Source organism: Palaemon carinicauda, chromosome 43 (genome assembly GCF_036898095.1).
Source record: "Palaemon carinicauda isolate YSFRI2023 chromosome 43, ASM3689809v2, whole genome shotgun sequence".
NCBI lineage: Eukaryota > Metazoa > Arthropoda > Malacostraca > Decapoda > Palaemonidae > Palaemon > Palaemon carinicauda.
The window spans coordinates 19,193,829-19,217,147 of NC_090767.1; the positions used below are offsets into that span (position 1 = coordinate 19,193,829).

The 23,319-nt window shown below is 38.8% G+C and overlaps 1 protein-coding gene across 1 annotated transcript; it reads right to left on the minus strand.

Annotated features, from left to right (window-relative positions):
- Positions 1-2,629: 2,629 nt before the first annotated feature.
- Positions 2,630-3,310, minus strand: LOC137633747 (acidic leucine-rich nuclear phosphoprotein 32 family member B-like). Its single transcript, XM_068365992.1, has 2 exons — positions 3,202-3,310; positions 2,630-2,949 (listed from the first exon to the last, which is right to left on the minus strand). The coding sequence occupies exons 1-2, from the start codon at positions 3,308-3,310 to the stop codon at positions 2,630-2,632; spliced, it is 429 nt and encodes a 142-aa protein (XP_068222093.1).
- Positions 3,311-23,319: the final 20,009 nt, after the last annotated feature.

The window sequence follows — 23,319 nt, forward strand, 5'->3', positions numbered from 1 at the left end:
ATCACAGGAAACTCTAAACCTTCTTTAAAGGAAATTGATGATCACATATTTGAAGCTACAGAACGGTATGTCGAAGCCCAAGAGAAATTTAAAAGGAAAAGAAAGTCCAATGAATTTGATGCTGCTATTTCTAGTTTTGCAGCAAATGTTAAGCCCTTGGATGAATCTGCTCCCAGTAGATTTCGTGCATGCATTCTTTGTAGTAAGAGTGGGGAGTCTTCTGATCATCCAATATAGAAATGCCCGAATTTTGCCTCTCCTAAATTGAAGACAGAGAAGCTTCAAAGTTTGCATGCATGCTGTAAATGTGCAAATTTTCACAGAACCAAAGATTGTAAATTTAGGTTTAATACCAAATGCAAGCATTGTAGTCAATGGCACTTTTCATTTTAGTGCCCAAGTAGAGATTCTCAGCAATCAGATATTTCAACTGATGACCCAAATACAGTGTTGTATCTAGTTCTATTTTGCCCACATTCAGCTCGCCCCTTCCTGATGGTTCACTGGTAAGACGCTTAAAGGATAGTGGATCGCAGGTGACATTTATTAATAGTGATTGAGCAGGTAGGCAAGGGTTTGAGGTGATTAATCCAAGTTTCAGTTTAGTTGTGAAGGGGTTTAATGAGTCTAGAACCTTCAATACGAAAATAGTTAGACTTCAGTTGATGTCTGAGCATGAATGTCACATGGTTGAGGCAGTTTGTATTCCTGAGATTAAAACTAGACTCCACCTTCCAGGTCTTGGGAAGATTGTTCATGAGTTTTCTAAAAGGGGCTATTCTCTTGCCCACAAATTCTTGAAAGCTACAGATTTTTATTGCTGGGAACTGACTGTGAATATGCAATTCCTGTAAGTACCAAGATTTTTGGTGGCACTGTTCCTTCAGTATATCTTGAAAGTTCATTTGGAATTATGCTTTGTGGCCAAGTTGACACAATCTCGGATAATTTGAAGTATTTACCCTGCATAAGGCCTCAGTTTTTGTCATGCAATGTTGTAAGCAAGCTTAGAGATTCTGATGTTGCCCCAGTGTTGGAAAATTCTGCTGAGAGTCCTATTTCCCTAGACAGTAATCCTGAAATATCGGTTGTGGATGAAAAGGGAAAGGTTAATGAGACAGAACTGCAGAAAGCTGTGGATAATATTCTTTTCTAAGAAAGGCACAGAATATTAAACTATGATGACAATAATTACAATGATACATCAATTGAGTCCCATGATAAGCTCATTGATTTTGTATTGGAGTCAACTACCCGGAATGAGGAGGGAAGGTTAGTCATGCCTCTCCTCTGGAACAGTGAAGTGCCACATCTCCTGGCATATAACCAACGTCTATCCAAATTAATTTTGAGTTCTAATTTATGAAAGTATAGAAATAGACAGCATCTATCTATGATGGATGAAGTCTTCAGGGAACAAGAAAACCTGGGGATAATAAAAAGGGTTGACAACCTACCAGAGTTTCTTAAAGAGAATCTTAACTTTAGTTTCCCCTATTTTGAGGTGTCATCCTTCTAGCATTAGAGGTTCTTTGACCTCTATTTTAAGGTGTCATCCTTCTAGCATTAGAGGTTCTTTGACCTCTATTTTGAGGTGTCATCCTTCTAGCATTAGAGGTTCTTTGACCTTTATTTTGAGGTGTCATCCTTCTAGCATTAGAGGTTCTTTGACCTCTATTTTGAGGTGTCATCCTTCTAGCATTAGATGCTCTTTACCTGTATTTTGAGGTGTCATCCTTATAGTATTAGATGCTCTTTGACCTGTATTTTGAGGTGTCATCCTTCTAGCATTAGATGCTCTTTGACCTCTATTTTGAGGTGCCATCCTTCAAGCATTAGATGCTCTTTGACCTCTATTTTGAGGTGCCATCCTTTTAGCATTAGCTACTCTTTGACCTCTATTTTGAGGTGTCATCCTTCTAGCATTAGCTACTCTTTGACCTCTATTTTGAGGAGTCATCCTTCTAGCATTAGATGCTCTTTGACCTCTATTTTGAGGTGTCATCCTTCTAGCATTAGATGCTCTTTGACCTCTATTTTGAGGTGTCATCCTTCTAGCATTAGATGCTCTTTGACCTGTATTTTGAGGTGTCATCCTTCTAGCATTAGATGCTTTTTTACCTCTATTTTGAGGTGTCATCCTTCTAGCATTAGATGGTCTTTGACCTCTATTTTGAGGTGTCATCCTTCTAGCATTAGAGGTTCTTTGACCTCTATTTTGAGGTGTCATCCTTCTAGCATTAGATGTTCTTTGACCTCTATTTTGAGGTGCCATCCTTCTAGCATTAGATGCTCTTTGACCTCTATTTTGAGGTGCCATCCTTCTAGTATTAGATGCTCTTTGACCTCCAGGATGTCCTCAGAACCAAATCTCTCCTCTTTCTCTGAGAGCTCTTCATTACTGCTCCACTCCTTTGAGAGATTTCTATTTCTTCTTTCTGCCTTTGAGAGCTCTCTTCTCCTCCTCTCTCTCTCTCTTTGAGAGCTTTTTATTATTCTTATCTTTCTTTGATACCTCTCTGTTATTCATCTCTTCCTTAGTGACTTCACCATTACTGGTCTCTTCCTTTGAGAGCTTTCTTTTTCTCCTCTTTTTATTTGATAGCTTTTTATCACTTCTCTCTGTTTTTTAATCGTCTTCAGACCGATGTTCAAGAGTAGGAACTTTTTCTTCTTCCTCCTTCTCCTCATTCTCTTCTTCTGCATCCTCCTCTTCTCCTTTTTGAGGAAGACCCGCCTCTTTTTCTTGTTCTTCCACTGGAAGATCGATTTCATCTTCCAGTTCATCCTGGACCTCTTCTCCAGCAGGAAGATCGATTTCATCTTCCAGTTCATCCTGGACCTCTTCTCCAGCAGGAAGATTGATTTCATCCTCCGGTTCTTCCTGGAAAGTTTCTTCAGCTGGAAGAAATTCACCATCTTCCAGCTCTTCTTGGAACACTCCTTCAGCTGGAAGATCGATTTCCTCTTCCAGTTCATCCTGGAGTACTCCAGCAAGAAGATCGATTTCATCTTCCAGCTCTTCCTGGAACACTCCTTCAGCTGAAAGAAATTCACCATCTTCCAGCTCTTCCTGGAACCCTCCTTCAGCTGGAAGAAATTCACCATCTTCCAGCTCTTCCTGGAACCCTCCTTCAGCTGGAAGAAATTCACCATCTTCCAGCTCTTCTTGGAACATTCCTTCAGCTGGAAGAAATTCACCCTCTTCCTGGGTAGTTTCTCCGATTTCCTTGAGAAGATTCTGCAAAAGCTCTTCCTTTCTCACATTCTCACCTAACCAGGTTCGATAAACCGATGTACCCATTGCCATCCTCCGTTAAGGAGAATTCTTACCGCTTTCTTCATTGCCTCCATTTCGAAATTCACTCCGAATGCTTTGAAAACTTGAGAAGCCATATCTATGATTACCGAAACCTTTCCTGAATTTAGCATTATTTTTGAAAAAAGCGAGTTGAGGAGAGAGAGAGAGAGAGAGAGAGAGAGAGAGAGAGAGAGAGAGTGAGTGAGTCTATTAGTATCCAAGAAATTCTTCTTTTGGCTTCAACTGGAGTCCAAATGTCTTCAGGTGTGAAGAAGAGAGAGAGAGAGAGAGAGAGAGAGAGAGAGAGAGAGAGAGAGAGAGAGAGAGAGAGAGAGAGAGAGAGTAGTGTATAATAACTTTCTTATACATACATACATACATACATACATACATAAACGAATAGAACAACCGAGAATCCACAAGATAAAGTAATACAGAAAGGAATTAAAAAAAAGACCATAGCAATAAGAAAGATTTATTCATAGTTTTCTTTCTGTGCGAATCGTAACATTATTATCAGCTAAGACGCTTCTGAGGCGAATCTCACCCTCTGAAGACCGTTCTGGAAGCGTTCTTATTTCATCTTCGTTCATTCCCAAAATGTAATGTTCGCCTTCCCTATCAATTTTCTTTGTATTCGTGTTAACAATTATGGAAATAATCGGAAGATTGAGGAATCTCAAATCTCTCTCTCTCTCTCTCTCTCTCTCTCTCTCTCTCTCTCTCTCTCTCTCTCTCTCTCGTAGGGATCTTCAAAGTGTCTCCGAAGGAAAACGGGAGAAATTTAACGCTGAAGATGAATTTTGTTCTTTTCCGAGGATTTCATTCCTTAATTCTTCGTTCGTTTTCACTCCAATTATGGAAAATTCTATCATATTCTAATGGCCGGTGTAAGAGAGAGAGAGAGAGAGAGAGAGAGAGGAGAGAGAGGAGAGGAGAGAGAGAGAGAGAGAGAGAAATTACATATATGTCTCTGTTCGAAAGAAATCTTCAGTGTCTCAGGAGAAAAATAGGACAATTTGGTCTAATGGCCGATGTAACAGAGGAGAGAGAGAGAGAGAAGAGAGAGAGAGAGAGAGAGAGAGAGAGAGAGAGAGAAAAGAGAGAGAGAGAGAGCATTCTCGTCATATTTCATCTCCGTTTATTCCCGGACAGTATAGTTCATCTTCCTTGCAAATCTCTTTAGAATTCGTCTTCCTTCTTCTTCTTCTTCTTCTTCTTCTTTCTATTCCTAAATATTAGAAATATGTTCTCAATCGCTCTACGATCTATTCCGAATATGTTAAATTATTATGAAAAGAGAATCATAAACATATAAACATAATAGGCAAATCGGTAGAGTTACTTCAATGTCGGAGGGAAATTTGGTGAGTTTTTTATGTTGGCGAATAAATCGCTAAATCAGATAACTTCTAAGTTTTGTTCATAGTTATTCAGTTTACGTAATATATATATATATATATATATATATATATATATATATATATATATATATATATATAATATATATATATATATATATATATATATATATATATATATATATATATATATATATTTATATTTATATATATATATATATATATATATATATATATATATATATATATATATATATATATATATATATATATATTTATTTATTTATTTATTTATTTATTTATTCAACTAGCGTTTAAAATTATGCTAGTTTGACGTCTTCCAAAACATCGTTACGTCTGGCAGCAACGTCTGCTTGCCCAAGTCCCCGAGTTCCTACAATTGAGTTCCTATTATGTAATGGAATTTCATTATTATTATTATTATTATTATTATTATAAATGAAAAGGTCACCTCTCTATGTTTTTCATCTGAGTTGAGCGATATTCTCATATTATTTCGCCCAAAGGATCACATAGTTTTCCTCGGAATTGATCGATAGTTTCATATAGCTTCGCCCTTTGGAAGGAGTTAGAGCCATAGCCGCTGTTGAGTGCTTTGCTGGGATCTATGACTGAACATTTATGGTTCTGAGCGAAACATTGTGAGAAACAACGTACTGTTCAGTTGGCATTTCTCATTTGGATAAAAATTCTTCCATTTATTTTCGTCTCCTTCAGAGATAGGCGCAAATGCTCGAGAAGGCACAGTAGACCCCACCGAGGAAGATTTCTAGCAATAATTAGCCAAATCTGCAGGAGACTTTGAGACAGAAGGGCGTGATACGAACACCCCTCCTCCTCGTGGTGTCCGTGAACAGCCCAGGCCAGGAGGAAGCAGGTGACAGACAGACGCTATGGAATTATTATTATTATTATTATTATTGTTGTTGTTTTTGTTGCTGCTGTTGTTATTCTTTAGAATAAATATGTGGCTACAATTTATAGCAACAGAAACCTAGTACTAATTTCAGTTAATTCTCTCTCTCTCTCTCTCTTCTCCTCTCTCTCTCTCTCTCTCTCTCTCTCTCTCTCTCTCTCTCGTATTTTATTCATTTCTTTATTTCCTTGCCTCATTGGGCTATTTTTCCTGTTGGGGTCCTTGGGCTTTATAGCATCCTGCATTTCCAATTAGGGTTGTAGCTTAGCTAATAATAATAATAATAATAATAATAATAATAATAATAATAATAATTGACGGAGTGGTGTAGCACTTGGCTTAGGTATTGTAGGTCCATAATATTCCACTGAGTTGACTCAACTGTATTATAAACATATCCTTATCATTTGGGGTTATAATAAAGGACAAAGGCCTCAGACATGTCCTTATCTATGTCTAAGGTATGGCCAATTTTTATCACCAAGCTGGACAACTGTGGATTGGTGATGGTGGGAGACTTTTTCTCTGATCACTCACAGGAAACCAACCTAGTATTGGTGCCCCAGACAAACTAAATTAGAATTTGTTGGGATATTTTTTATTTAAAAAACTTAAATACGCAAAAAAGAGATTTCAATTTTAATCATTTTTAATAAATCTAGATGAAAATTGCAGAAAAAATTATTATAAAAATGTGATTGATTTTAATCAAATGTAAAAATACAAATTGTAAAGGTTTTTTTTCCTTAAAAGATTTGGAAAAAGAAGAAAAGTCTTTGTTTCATATTTTACCAGAAAAATTTAGAATAATACCTTCAAACTTTGATTTTTTTTATAAATAATAAAGAAAATATATACATTTTTATATATTAATTCATCAATTTATCAAATTTCACAGTAAATTTTGATAAAAAATATATTTTAAATTTAAAGAATCAAAAGTTGAAATGATAGTTATATATTAGAGAAGGATTAAGCATAAGTTTCTAGTTACTCTTTTAAAGCATATTTATCTTATATATAATTTTAATAGTATATTTATATATTAAGATGACAAACAAACTAATATATATTCATTTTTTAAAGCTGTGTAGTTTTTGCAAATTTTTTGCGAGATATTAAAGGTAATTTGCCATTGTTTACATAAGAGGTTGACAATTACCTTTTAAATGTCTATTATTGCCCAAAAAAACTTGGCGCCAATTTAAACACTAACTAAATATCCTTATTATTCCAAATTATGAAAAATACACAGACTTTTCAACAATTTTCTTGATTAAAATTAAACTTTAATAAAATCTAAGGGAATTGCATTGAAATTTTCACTATCTTTTATTCATATAATCTTTTTCATTTTGGCCACGTGTTCTTGCTAAAAATCAGCTGATTTTTTTGCATTACCAACTAATATTTGCAATGTACCTTTAATATATCATATTTATTTGATAAATAGAGAATTATTGGTATAAAATACTATTTAAAATAAATTTTTTATAGTTTAATAATATAATATTTAATAAAAATAAAATTCATTAAGCATAAATTTAAAGTTTATACAATAGTTATATAATAGAAAAGTTTAATAGTTGCAAAATTAGTTGTTTTTACACTCAATAGGAGGCGATACCATCGCCTTGTCCATGAAAATTTTTTTAGGTGCCGAGCGTAAAATGTGTATAAAAACATTATTAATTATTATAAACATATCATAAACATATCTTAATTTAATTACTCATATCGTTATATAGTTTTAAATAATACTTTAATGTGATTTTATTGGATATTTTTTATTTAAGCTTGTTGACACTTAGATCATGGCGTCTACATTTAGGGGAATTATTCCAAAAAAGAAAAAAAAAATCTAGTGATTTTGGGGACAGGATTTCTGAACCAGTTTGATGGTTTAAAAAAAATATTTTATTGTTTATAGTTAGTAAAATTTAATTCCTGAAATTAATTACATTTTATAACATAACTATAAAGCACAGAAATATATATAATACTGAATTTAGATTGTGTTGATGAATGCTAGGGAGGAAAATTGGCTACTAATTTGGGGGAAGTTTCGTTTGTTTAGGTATATTTATCTTCATAACAACATGGCTAATTCAATATGGCAGACGGAGTGAGTCATCCAACTCATCGTTCACAAGTTTTATTTATTTTTGTGCCTTTTTATAGTGACTTTTCTGTAAGTATAAGTGTCAGAGGTTAATCTATATAACTTTATTACTATGTTGATATATAATTAAGAGTAGCACTCTCAGAATTTATTTGGAAAATATAGATTTTAGAGTTTGTGAACCGGCTTCTAGTGACAGTACCGTGTTTCATGCTATAGCCTACATACAAATATATTCTTTTATAATTCAAGGTTATTTTAGTATTCATACTGTAGAAAGGTCAATGAGGAAGGTCATGTTAAGGTCCATATCAGAATCTGTTACTTGAGTTTTAGATTATGTTATTTACTTAACCCCAATTTTAGATTTTCACATATTTTCGTAGTGGCAGAGACTGGCCTTCATGATTCTATTATATGATTCAAATTCCATGATCCAGGTCATTGCTGGAAATTCATGGAATTATGTATGTAGATTTGTCTTATCATAAACAGTTAATATATCAATTTTGTTGTAACTACCAAATGTGTGTTAATGGCAGATCATTTCTCCCCTTACCTAACCTAACCTAACCTAACCTACCCCAGTAATTGAGGGTCTTACCTTAGGCAAAGACCCTTGTTATATCTTTGCTGAAGATTTTTTATCTTGCCTGATGTTGAATGACTTATGAGTTATTAAAACTCTTAATTAACGTATTTCCAGCCTCAACTATATGGAATTTTTGAATTTTTATAATTTGTTCATCATTTTGCAAAAGCTTGAGATTTTGGCATTACTCTCTGCCAAGCATTTCTTGGGCCATCTACTGCCTTCGTAGATTTGAACAGAAAGTTTGCTTGGTACAAGCACTGTATTTGTTTTGAGAAGTTTGTTTGTATGTGCGTTGTTCATTCAGTATGTTGGGTGTATATTTAAGCAGGAAAACTATATATCTATTTACCAAGGCACTTCCCCAATTTTGGGGGTTAGCTGACATATAACAAATGAAAAAAAAAAGGGGACGTTTCCTCTTTACGCTCCTCCCAGCCTGACGAGGGACTCAACAAAGTTCGGCTGGTACTGCTAGCAAAACTAGACACAACATACTTTTCTTAGAGTTTTCAATAACTATTGGGAAAAATCTGCCTGGCTGAGTTAAACATGATTTGTTCCTACAGATATAAAAAGGCAAAGTTTTTTTTCATAGCGTGAACTCGGCTGTCAAATTATATAATGTGTTGTCTGTTACTTTCTAACGGCAAGGGAGGCTCACTAATCCATACACTTAGTTTTCAGGGGCACTGCCTATTTTTATTATTTCCTGTAGATAATGGTTAGCATATCTCTTATAATGTCATTATTGTTCTTAAAACTCTATACAGAATTGTTCATTACTTTCCTTCCTTCCTCACTAGGCTTTTGTTCCCTATTGGGGCCCTTGGTCTTGTAGCATCCTGCGTTTCCAACTAGGGTTGTAGCTTAGCAATTAATGATAATAAAAGAAATTAAAGAAGAAAAAAGTTTGTACATCTGACTGTATTGTATATTTAACCTGCTAATAGAAACTTTGTTTTGGTTTAAAGGCTCCAAATTTGTCTATATTTACCACCGAACTTAATGGCATCCTGACTCCTATGGACATAAATAACCTTATAGGAAGGGGGGCCAATTTTACAATATTTTGTGATGTAAGGAGTCTCCTACAAAATTTCAAAGGTTTTAATTCTAGTAACCCTTGAGTTTTTAAGATTTTAGAGTGCTCTTTATTATTGGGCTGAGAGGTATAACAATTCAATTATGCTGGGTTCTAGCAGGTATACAAATTAAGTTTTGCGGGGTACCGACAAACCTGCTCATAAATGAAGAGGCAGAGAGAGAGGTAAAGGAAGCTGCAACCGAGTTGCTTTGTCGGCTACCTATTGGACACACTCGTCTGATGCACAAGGTTTTTTTATGACTGGCTGAAATTAGCCAATTTGCAAACTGGTACCCCTTCCATAGAGGCATTTTTTGACCTAATGCCCCACTGTTGTGTCCTTGAGAAATAGATGTGTTAGAGGTTCGAGGTAGGGATAGCGGTTGGCAAAGATTCTTGGGCGGATTGGAGTATCTCTCAGAGTTCTCGTAATTCTACCTGCTGAGAACAATTTCGTCGTCATAGGACGTAAAACTACGCATCACTTAAGCCTGCTCGCACTTTGGGTAACCACCTGTTAACAAACATTCTCCCGTGAGTGTATACTCGCCTGGATGCGCGCACTATACGATTAGTGTGCGTTCTTCGACCTTTGAATATAGTATTCTCCTTGTTGTGCACTCTTCCGTTCGCATTCGCTATTCACCGGGTGCACGTGGTGCTGATTTTGACTATTGCTCTCCGCTTAGCATGTGAACGCCCATCTATTTGCACTCCATGTGGCTTCTCAAGGCGAGAGAACACGCACCGAGAATGTATTTTCCTTGAAAATACTATATTGTACATGTAGGTATGAGATACATCTACTTACATACTTACTCCCTGTGTTGTATGTCACAAAGGGGAGTTAGCACACTACCAGTAGGGATAAGGACTGTTCCATTCTCTTCCTTTCTTCCACAATGACTCCAAGTTTTGGGAGAGAGAAAACAAACTGGGACCATTCTCATTGTGTGTACAGGTTACGAGATGTTAGCGGCACTAGCGCAAGGCATCCGTGTGCCCTTCAATTTTGTGTTTCATCTTTAGGGCAAGATTCTGATTGTGTTTGCTCCTTACAAGACAATTTTCCCTTGCTTTTCTTGGTCAGCATTTTCTCTTTGCATCGGCTATCCGCTGCTATTGCAAGGCTATCTGCTGCTATTGCAAGGCTATCCGCTGCTATTGCAAGGCTATCCGCTGCTATTGCAAGGCAATCCGCTGCTATTGAAAAAGTTACACAGTTACCCAAGTTAGTTTCTGCTATCAGGAACCTTTTAAAAGGTTATCACGATGGGGAACCATATTACAATCGCTTACTGAGACGCGAAACCTGTCGGTGGAGAACCGCAAGATCTGGAACATGGATTAGAGCGTACACTCTTGCCTCTGCCGTTTGTCACATTTGAATCACCAGGGAACTCATTCGCCTGATTCCATTACCAGTTTCTTCACAGCACTCCTTCCATAGAGGAGGTAGAAGGAAACAGAAACTCAGGATGGCAAATCTGTCGAAGAGTCTCGAGACTTGACAATATGTTTGTATGGCTTCATGGGAGGAGTAGCGTAGGACTCTCAGTATGGGGTATAAGAACGCCAAAAGAACTCCATCTCGTTTATCATGTCTGAGACTATTCGCATCCCTTGATTTTAAACCATCCAGTATGGTCGGAGGAAATTTCTCCTACCTAAGGTTAATAAGTCTCCGATTAAAGAACGGGGTTTGATATTAGCGGAGGAATAAATCTCAAATTTTAAAAGTAATTTGTCATTTTCATAATTAATCAAACCTGAGTTTTAAGGTCCATTTCCCTCTTCAACTGCAAGCCTTAAATGAAAGCCTTAAGCTTAAGATTAAAGCTTGAATCTCAAGCTTAATATGGGCCAGTAACTAAGGACATCTCATATATTGACAGCTGAAGTTCAGTCAAAGCTGTAGACATATTCTTACTAAAGAACGTTACTTTGTAAAGTTAGGGAAAATACAAATGACTTGTGATATAATTCATTCTACATTTCAAGTTTAAAAGTATATTACATTTTATTAAATGAAACCAGACGGGTAAAAAGACATAGAAATATACCAAAGTGTTTTATGTATATAAGAACTTTGATTGTAATCTAACAGTTTTTTTAGTGATAGAGTTAGGCAAATTGAACATTCGCAAATACGAAATGTTTTTTTTAGAAGGATTTCAATCTAATGTATTATAATCTGTAAAAATAGCATTTTTTAAAATGGGGAAAAGTATATTAGTAAGTATTCATTATTTTTTTAATAGTTATCTGCATCCAGGAGTCTATAAAACCAGGCCAGAAGGGATTTTTATTCATTAATACTGTTGTGCAAGTTTTAATGCAATATTTTAATGAGTTGGTGCATTGTAAGCTAAGACTCAATAGTCGTTAGACAATTAGGCTTTGTAATTTTAAAAAGCAATGTTTAAAGTTTAATAAATTTTTCCAATATGTCATTTTTATATTTACCTCCGCCACCAATCTTGGAAGGAGGTTATGTTTGTTTGTGAACAGCTTCCTGGCCACAATTTTAATCATAGAGTAATGAAACTGGCAGGGATTAACTGTTATGTAATTAGCTGGAAATTATTAAATTTTGAAAGGTCAAGGTCAAGGTCACAGTCGAGCAAAATGTCCAATTCACGTAATCTCTCATAAGTTTGGACATCTCTCTCAGAGAGACTTCAAACTTGGTTCAAATTTAAGTGTATTGAAATCCATGCCAATTAAAGGCCGATTCACACGACCCGTTTTCTTTCCGACAGGCTGGGTGGTGGCTAACCTCCGTCAAAATGTTGTACATTCACACGAGGCGTTCCGTATCCGTTTACCAGCGCGCGGTTTTCATTGTATACTTAGACTCACGTGAACACTGAGTAAATTACGATGATTTTGACACTATAAGATGTTGGTTGATAACTGTTGATAAAATAAGTGAGGCAACTTCATTATACTTTATGCACAGCCAAGAATATTAGAATGATGATAAATTCACCTGTTTTTATTTAATGCCTCTCCAGTCATTTTCCATATCTTTTATTTATGTAAATTATTTCTCTACATCTTGTTTGCCATGTCAAATATCTCCTCATACCCTTGAAAAGGTTCAATTAACCTCTCATACATGGTGTCAACAACAAAATAACTCATTTCTATGACTATACTATGAGAAAAGTCGGGGTTGTAGGCCACAAAACGAATGGGTACGATACAGGTTCTCATTCGCACAAAACATCATCCACCCGTTGGTTGCGACGGATGGCTAACGGACGTCAAACCGGACGAGGTTTCTTGGAAAGAAAGCCGGGCCGATTCGGACGGCTGAAGTCCGAGGGCCGCCGTCTGCCTAACGGGTCGTGTGAACAGTTGCATTTGAATACAAGTAAGAAAGCTAGACGCCGGTTAACCGATGGCCAGCCTGTCGGAAAGAAAACGGGTCGTGTGAATCAGCCTTAATACATGTTAAGGTCAAGGTCGAGAAATAAGGTGCCGCGGCGGAGGTCTGCACTCTACTGAGTGCCCTTCTAGTTTTAAAAAGCAACACTTGATAGTTTGATATAATTATATATCTGTAGTTTTTATATTTGTTCTTATGATAACTTGATTTTTGTAAGTTAGCAAAACAGTCATGTAAACGGAAGTCAATTTATTTGTATATAAAATGTATTTGCCGATTCACTCATGGTTAATATTAGTGATTTTCCGGATTCTTTATATATATTTTTAAATCCAGGTTTAGGTGACACCAGTATACTTATTATATATCAGTAATAAATCAAAACTGCAATTGATTAGATTTGATTTTCAATTTGCAGGTGACCTGCGATGCAGGATGAGTCAAGGACAGAGCCATCGTAGGCGACCTGTAATAAGTCTCCTTTGGGAGTAGGGTCTATTTCTCAATCTGAGCCTCAGCCTTCGGCTCCCCCAGCGGGATAGCGCACTTTCTGTCCAAACAGTTTTTACAGCTATATAAAGGTTTGTCTCTTGGTTAATAGGTATCGAAATAATCTCGCTGGATCCTTTATATTATTTGATAATCTTTGACAATTTGTCAGTCTTAAGATATAGACTATTTTATATTTTCTCATTTATATACAGTACAAAGGTCGCCTAACTTACAAACGCAGTAGATCCCGAGAAACGGTTTGTAAGAAAACATTACTAGCAAGGGGTTAAGAAACATGTTAATGTCTTTTTGAGAAATAGTAACTGTTATTGAAGAAGATAGATTAATTATCTCTTCTGTTACAAACTCGTCTTGCTGGTTATAACGTAACACCAGTCTTATTTCTTGTCCTGGTATTGTATAAAATTACCAGCAAAGGTCCCGAGGAATTTATTTCATTTGGTCGATTGATCTTAAAGTTCATTTCTCAATCCAAATATTTTCATACTTAAAAAATGCAACATGTTTTAATTAACAACCTCTTAATTACAATTAATAAAATACTTTTATATTATGTCACAGTTCTCTTTCTTAAGAGTACTCTCGGGCACACTATTCTTTCTCATTGCTCTTCCTCTTATGTTAAGTTTTTAATAGTTTATATAGGAAATATTAATTGTTCCGACACAGATACAAACCTTCGCTTTTTATAATAGGGTATTACTTTCGGCGCAACTGAAAGACGAGCCATGATAATTTTAGTGTGGGATAACTACCCCATTCGTGGTGGGGTAGACTGGCTACCCCGCTCACGCACACCTCTCGGCTGAGTAGCCACTTTACTGTTTGGCTTGATAGAGGACCGACATGCTGTCCTTTTCCCGCAAAGACTGGCCTTGATTATCTTTTTTTTTTTTTTTCTCCCCTGAGTGTATATATATGTATAAATGGAAATATACGTTGTTAGATACGGGTAACTTTAGTGCTGTTGACATCGTATCCAACTGCTTCCGCTGTAAGGTGGTTGTCTTTCGGCAGGTTCTCAACACTGCCGTGTGTTTGTTCATTACAGAATTAAAGTTTATAAGAGTTCAGCTCCCTTTCGAGGAATTATCTTAAAAGGAAGGTGACTTATTCCCCGAATAGTGTATTTTGTGCAACGAAGCATGAATTGTAATTGATAACAACTTCCTTTTTTCACAGGTAACAGTGACGTAGTACACATGTGGCAGCTCGTGAACTGCCCTCATTACGAGGTAGCATTCGCTGTCAACCTTTAACTTGATGTTCCTCCTTCGAGGGGAACTTCTCTCTCTCTCGAGCGAGAGAGAGAGAAAGTGATTTTTGTTTACACCTATGCTTTTTTCCCCATAGAGCTGGGATAAAGCTTGTCTTTGGCAATGTCCTCCTTCGGGAGGACTTCTCCCTCGTTTGCCAGAGATATTTTACGCCCATGCTATATTCCCATAGAGCTGGGAGAAAGCTTGTCGTAGGCGATCTCCTTCGGGAGAACTTCCCTCTCGTTCGGGAGAAATAACTTGTAGGAGCTTGCTGATCCACCAGGGGCGGTGGCAGAGCTTTCTCCGAAGCAGGTTATCCCTACGCTTATGGTTCTCCTTCAGGGGCGGAGCGAGAGCCTTTTCTAAGCGACTTTCTCCTTCGGGACAACAAACCTCTTATGCGGAGGTGTTATCTTGGATGTGCTGGTTCTCTTTGATCCTTTGGGGTCTCGTTTGATTACCCTTTTGGGCTGGCGTGGTTGTTTGAGCCTTCGAGCTCGCGTCATGTTGATCCTGCTGGTTCTCATGACAGTAGGAGTCCTTCGGGACTGCTCGAAACCTTCGGGTTTCAGTTACGCTGAACCTTCGGGCTCTCGTAACGATGGTTACATTGAGCCTTTGGGAACGTGTGCCATCAATCACGCCGACCTTTCGGGATCTCGTGACAGAGGAACCTCGATTCCTCGTTTCGCTGATCCTTTGGGGTCTCGTAACATAGTTATGCAGAACCGTTGGGCTCTCGTAACTTTAGTCACTGACACTCCGGTGTGTTGTGACAAGGAAACAGCGATTTCTTGTTACGCTGACCCTTCGGGGTCCCGTAACATCAGTTACGTGGAACCCTAGGGCTCTCGTAACTTTCGTCACTCCGACACTTCGGTGTTTAGTGTCAGGGAAACTTCGGTTTCTCATTGCGTTGACCCTTCGGGTTCGCGCAACACAGTTCACGCTGATCTTTCGGGTCCTCGTGACCTGAGTCATTCTTTTTATGACAGAGTTTCTAAACTCTCGTTGTGTTGATCGTTCGCGCTCACACCACACAAGCTATCGTGAACCTTCAGGTGAGCGTAGCAGTGAGTTCTCTCACCAAACTGAGAGCTCTTCGCGCGCAGGGCCAAATGCGCGCCATATGCGCAAACATCCTGTTGCTCACCATGCGCGCGAACAACACACTGCGCGAAAAAAGTGCGCGCACGAGCTCCCTTCGGCGCGAAAAAAGTGCGCGCACGAGCTCCTTTCTGACGCAAGAGCGCACGACCATTTTAGCGCGCACGATCGGATAGGAGCACACGACCATAATGGCGCGCGCACATTATCGGATTGGAGAACATGACCACATTGGCTTGCACGCACGACCAACTTGGCGCGCACGCAATCGGTTGAAGTGCACGAACAACTCTTATGACCCTTCGGGGTCTCACAATGCCGTTCATGCTGAACCTTTGGGTTCTCGTGACCATAGCCATACTTATATGACAGAGTTTTCGGATTCTCGTTGCGCGAAGTGTTCACGAGTGCACAAGAGGCTTACTCTCATGACAGAGTTTTCGAACTGTCATCCCGTGAATTGTTTGCGCACGCCCATCGTCATCAAGAGCTTCACTCTTATGAATAAGCGACAGAGTTCCTGCAGGTTCTCGGCACAACATTCCTTAAGGTCAGGAGAAAGGAATTCACAAATAGATTCTGAACCCCTAGGTTCTCATCCGAATCTCTGTTTCCACGATTCAGAGTTTTCTGAAAACTCTATTGTCGATTCTCCCCCCCCCACCCTCTATGGGAGGGGTCTTCCAAAGGTGTGACTTGTTACGTCACTCTACACTCCCAGCTGATTATTTATATCGGCTAGTCTGGTTTCGCCAGCACCGATCCTTTCGTTTTCGAACGAACCACCGTCATCTTTCCTCCACCTTCCCTCTTCGAGTGGTTTGGTTAGCAGATGGAAATGAGCGGGGAATGAAAAATTCTTTACATTGCAGTTCATTTCCCCTGGCAGGCCTTGCCTGTTTTAGACGGTAGTTTTCTCACTATTGAGAAAGCGTTTGATGGCAACCCCTCTCGGTAAGCGGTTGATGGCAATTTTGTCTGGCTTTCTTGAAGCAAACCCCCTTTTTCGGGAGACTCGTTCCTGAGAAGTTTTTTTTACAAAACTTCAATGGGTGTTAAAACTTCATGAAGGCCGTAAGCCTTCCCTGAGCATGCACTCTAGCCAATACAAAACCGCGAGGTTATTGTCCTAAATTCGGTTCTACCGTTTGATGAAGGCAACCTCCCCCGTCATTGTACCCTGGGTATAACGACCTGCCTTTTTACACAATAGTCTTCCAAGACTTTTTTGTATTCTATCCTTACAGGGTTATTGTTTCGAACAATTTGTCCCGAAGGAGCATTGTTAGCTCACGTTAAAGAACGATAGCAACAGCGTGGGCATCTTTTCATTACGTTACGAATGTTTCAAACCCCGCCCACGGGTAAACAGACATCCGTTTCTGTGTAATGAACCCTGGCTAGCCCCTCACATACAGAGGAGGGGTAAACCAAAGGGGGAAATGATCGCCTCTGTAACTGTATATTTTGTTTGAGAACATATTCGCTCTCATTCAAGAAAATATTAGTTAGTCTACGATCAAAATTCTTTATTGCAATAATGTCGCGATTCATCGCATATACATTATTCCCGCAACCGGATTCGTTGCAAGCGTTTCCTAGATGCAGAGAATACGCATGCGCTAGCGCAAATGGACTATATGCGTGCAAACGATCTTTCTGCCAATAAGAGCTATATACATCTTCCAGTTAGAACTCCGTTCTATTAAGTTGTATTTTTATATCCCATGCTGAAACCAAGTTATTCAGTACATTACTTGGCTACTTTTCTGTAACCAGACACACGGCATTTACGTTCTGCATTCTCATAGGGACTTTTTCCTTTCCCTCAATCGGAAGTCTTAGTCTCCTACAATGGCTATAGCTGGAAACTTCTCATAAGCATATCTGTTCCCTAGTAGGGAACATCTAATATAAATGCTAGTTTACCAATCGGAGACGGAGAAGTACGAACGTTTTCTTTGTCCTTAGAACGGGAAACCTCCGTTACAAATGTTTCCAACTCCAACTGAGTTCCGGACACGACTTTTAAGTCAAACTCCGCATGTATGCTTGTCATGCGCACAGTTGGGTGTTACTACTCCGTAGTAGACTTATGCTCTTTACCCACCCAACAATAGATTGAAGATATGTCTCAATCTCCTCTAGGGTTTGGTTGGATGTGTTTGGTGATTACCGTACAGTCTCTTGTCCGGAAAGCCATCTCTATGGAGATTCGCTATCATAACATAAGCTGTACTGATTAACTGGTTTACCGTTTGGTATTGGTCTTATTCGGCCAACCACACTGGATTAATGGCAGTTGGAGGAAGAATAGGCTGTTCCCCTTCGTTGCAAGAACGTGCAATTAGTTACACGTCTCGACATCATCTCAAGGTGTGTTTATTGCTATGCACTCACCGCTGGACAATCCGCGGTTGATGGGTGGCAGACAAGAGCTTCTGCAAAGAGGCCTGGCTTCTCGTCTTCCCTCTGAACCTGATGCTCTCTGTAATGCATCAAAAGAGAGAGGGCGGCCGGGGTCATATGCCATATCATTCCATCCTCGTCTGTTGGCCCTATTCAGAAAGGTACCAGCATTCACCTCTCTTAGAGAACCATCTAGCAGTACGAAGCCTCAGATGGACAGAGGACAACTAGTTTCCCCCATCTGCTCGCGTCATTCCTGCTATAGGAATGTGCTTGCAAAACCACCGAGATAGTGGGCTCCTAGTGTCTTCGAAGCATCTTGTATCCAACAAAGTCTAAACTTTGTGGGGTCCCCGACAGGGGTTATGCTCGCAGCGGCCCTGATCTTCAGGCTCCCACTTGACCGTTCCCCAGGACCTCAAACAAGATGTATTCCAAGATCAATGGGGCAGCCTAGAGGCGTACCTTGTTTCCCCCCCCCCCCATTCGGTCTGGTGAAAAAGTCCTCAGCCAAGTCAGGATAAGCAGGATCTTATCAATGACTCCAATAGCTTCGCTATGGCATCATGCAGAATGGTTCCCAGACCTTTTGCAGCCCCTGACGGAGCTCCAATAGCTTCGCTATGGCAACCCGCAGAATGGTTCCCGGACCTTCTACAGCTCCTGACGGAGTTCCGAGGGATCTTCCTGCACGGCACGATCTTCCAAGCAGCCACATGCTAACGCTTTCCTGAGCTGTAGCTCTGCTTCGACTTCTCGCCTGGGACGATCCTACACCACCCCTCTCAGAGAGGCCTTTTGCAACAGGTTACGGAAAAGATGTCTTGGCACCTCGGACACTTTTCAGCGTCGGTCTTCCAGGCGAAGTGTTCGGTCCTTTGTGACTGATGTCTGGAAGGGGATTCTCTCCCATCGGTTCCTTTGCTTATGCAAGTTTGAGATAACTTGTCCCCCGTCAGATCTCAACCTCCTCCTGGGAACGCGGTTCGGATCCTTCAGTCTCTGAAGGCCCCTCTCTATGAACCTTAGGCCCAGCAGCAGATCTCTTCCTTTCACGGAAGACGCCCTTTTTATTTACTTGGGCTTTTGACCAAGAGAGTTAGTGTGTTGTATGATCCAACCTCTGATGTTTCCTACCCTAGGAGACGGGGAGAAGTAATCCTCAGCGGCGTCCCTGAGTGGATTGCCAAGACTCAAATTTGAGTGTGCTGTACCCTAGGTGCTGCCCATTTCGAATATAGAGTCTTCGTTCGGTAACCGTAAATCCATCAACTGGGGTTTTACCGAGTGAGGAGTCTGTGGGGTTACCTTAAAAGAATGATACCAGCTCGCCCCCATGTGTCTGCACTGTTGACCAGCACGGGGAAGGTCAAGGGGAGGACCTCAATGTTTTCCTTCTCCTCTGGGATCGGAAGGCAATTGAGGTTACTCTTAATCTAGACCCTCCTCCATCCTAAGACCCAGAGCTCGTAACGTCACTGGCGTTACCACGTCCCTGGCGTTACCACGTCCCTGGCGTTCAAGAAACTACTGTGGTGTAGATACTTTCAAGTGGGCATGTGGAAGCGTCAGTCGACCTTCACAACCCACTACCTGCAAAGACGTAACCCACAAGAACATGGAGACCTTTTCCATTGGTCCAGTGGTGGTCGCACAACAAATGATTTAAACACCTCAGGCTCCTTGATGGACAAGTAGCAGAGGATTGAGGGCTGAGGTTACCCGGATTAGTCTGGGGTGAATGAGTAAGAATGCCTGGCTCCTTTCTTCCTTTCACCTTCTCCCCTCTGGGGAAAACAGCTCCGCAAGCCTCAGCATAAACGACCTCGCCTTACTGCAGGTAAGACCCATTTCCCTTGTGCCTCCTAAGTATAGAAGAATACTTTGTTACATCCCCAATACCTTTTAGAAGGAGGGTATTAGGTAAGTCTATAAGAACAATAGGTGTTGTACTCGAGTTCCTATGTTAAAGACAAGCCACACTGTTAGTTCCACTCACACACAAGCTTCTGCAGGCCGCTATCAGTGCATTACCTCATATCGGCACTTGATTTTAGCGAGGGTAGGGTCCCTTCTACTTTCGATCAATAGAGAGGCCCCCGGGTCGTGACCAAGGCCAGTTGGTGAGGACTTCCTCCCTCCTAAGAGTAAGTCACCCTATTATAAATAGCGAAGGTTTGTATCTGTGTCAGAACAAATATCAAATTTGGAAATCATTTTTATTTTTCCTAACATACAAAGCTGGAGCTATTTATACAAATTGGCCTGCCACCCTGTGCCCCGAGAAGTCCTGCCATAAAGCAAAGTAGTTAATCAGCCGACAGGTGTGCGTGAGCTGGGTAGCCAGTCTACCCCAACCCCCACTCGCTAACTAGCGGATGGGGTAGTTATCCCCCACTACAATTATCATGGTTAGTCTTTCAGCTACGCCAAAAGTAATACCCTTTTATTAATAGCTCCTGGTCTGTATGTTAGGAAAAATACAAATTATTTCCAAATCTTATATTTTTAATGTTACTGTTCTTAGAATATTTAATTTTTCCTTGTTTCTTTTCCTCATTGGGCTATTGTCTGTTGGAGCCCCTGGGCTAAAGCATCCTGCTTTTCCAACAGACACGTTGAAAAGAGTAACGGAGATAGTGAAATGGCCCTCTGTGACTAATGTTTTGCAAGTTATTCAAAGGTCTTACATTGAATCTGCCATTTTTTTAGATTAGGAAATACTATGGCATCGTATTTAGTAAATCTTGTCCAGATAATAATAAGTTCTTCTTAAGGGAAACATGACGATGATCACCTTATTCGTCCGACACACGTAGGTTTCTACTGTCTAATGTCCATTGTGTCAGCGTGATTTTCTTACACTATTGACTTAGTGTACATATATATTATAGATTCCTTCTTTATAAAATACATTTAAAATAAATTTAACATTTTCTATATTACAATCCCAGGTTCATATATCCTTCTCGCCGCATAAATATTGATTCTAATTTCATTGTAGAGAGAGAAGTATCAGATGGAAATCTCCAGGGAAATTTGAATATGATTTTGTTTCCGTTTTGAGTCTCAAAAATGTGTTATTTAATAAAATCCATCTATCATTTGGTATAAAATACTCTTGCAGTTTATTAAATAAGGTTTTAATACTCAAAATATATTAAGATACCTTTTATGATTAAAGAACTGACATAGGATTTTAGTGCTTTAGAAAAGCTATACTGTATAAATGTACATTAATATGTTGAATATCACTGATGGTTTATTTAAAAACTTCTATTTTATGAATAGAACTTACCTGGCAGTTATATATACATAGCTAATTATCTCTATTTCGGCAGAATTTTTCTAAAACTAGGCAACCGCCTTGTGGTGGTCTATTTCATAGTTTCATTTTAACCAGAGTAATTTTATTTGTAATAAACAAAATATATAAATGTTTGAATCTGAAGAATTTTTCTAGTCGGCCATTTTGAGAGACAAGAAGAATGTACTAATGTATGGAATAATCAAAATTATTTCTCTGGTTTTGTATGGGCAAGAAGAGCTAAATTTAAGTGCCCTAATCTTAGTAAACAGTAAAATGACCTGTACTACTTATTTAAGTACTATCGTACTTATTTGAATTATTACTTAACAAAGCAAGCTCTTCTTCCTTCTATCAGACCAATGATGAATATTTTAAATATTTTATTTATCTTTAATTAAAGGTTGAGACCATTTGATAACTTTTCTCTTTTATTGCAGAGAATCTTCCTTCAGTAATTGGTGCGATAGAGAGAATCTATAGCAAGAATTCAAGAAAGCTTTGCAAGTGCCTAAGTCAGTAAATGTGATGATGTGGTCTTACGAAGCCCTCGGTCAACTCAAAGAGTCTTACAAAGACCCCAATGGACTCCAGGAGTCTTACGAAGGTCTCAGCCTACTCCAAGATTCTTAAGAAAGCCATCAAAAGTTGAGTTGCAAAACAAATGGAAAATCATGACTCTCCTCACCACTGCCAAAACAATTTTATTTGTCACTCGGTAGATTATATAAAAAATGTCGGCACAAAAGGTATTCGGTTTTATCATAAGCTTTAATCCAATGTAATTTATTTATATAATCTTTTTAATACCTTAATCACATTTAGATGTTATACAAAAGTGGTGAGAAGGATACCAAATGGTTTCAGTGTAAGCCATGGTAAAGTTTAATGCAATTTCTGTTCAGAATTAAGTGTGAAATCTCATATTAGATTAGGCTACGGCACCAGTCACCCGTTGAGATACTACCGCTAGTGAGTTATGGGGTCCTTTGACTAGCCAGACAGTATTACATTGAATCCTTCTTTCTCGTTACGGTGCACTCTCCACCGAATAGTCTGGCCTATTCTTTACATAATCTCCTCTGTCTTCATACATCTGACAACACTGTTTATTGTACTTCATCTCGTTTTTTTACTGTCTTCGAGTAGGAGAAAATCTTGAGAGATATTTGGTCTTAAGATGCGACTCTAATAGTAACTTAGCATTGGGTCCTGTTTTTATGATCAAAATGTGGAAATTGTAAATTTCCATCTTGCAGTGTAGAACTTATAGTTTTGGTCAGGGTAGTTAAACTTACCAGTATAAAAAAACTTTTAACCTCCACAGCTATTGCCAGAAATATGCATATTTCTGTCCTATCTATTTCAAGTAATACTTGGAGAGATTTTGATAGATACCATATGTTTTGTACAGGTTAATCCAAGCAACTAATAATTTGAATGCTGTTAAATATGAGGACGTAAAAAAGGTTTTAGATTAGCAATACTTTGCAGGTTGTAAAGATGTATAGTCTGGCCTATTCTTTCTACATTCTCCTCTGTTCTCTTACACCTGACAACACTGAAATTACCAAACAATTCTTCATTACTCAAAGGGGTTAACTACTGCATTGTAATTGTTCAGTGGCTACTTTCCTCTTCGTAAGGGTAGATGAGAGACTTCAGCTATGGTAAGCATATCTCTCTCTCTCTCTCTCTCTCTCTCTCTCTCTCTCTCTCTCTCTCTCTCTCTCTCTCTCAAGGGGTTAACTACTGTATTGTAATTGTTCAGTGACTTTTTTCCTCTTGATTAGGGTATATGACACACACTCACTCTCTCTCTCTCTCTCTCTCTCTCTCTCTCTCTCTCTCTCTCTCTCTCTCTCTCTCTCTCTCTCTCTCTCTCTCATTGAGAAATTAGCTGTGAGATATATTAATTTTTAATAGAAAA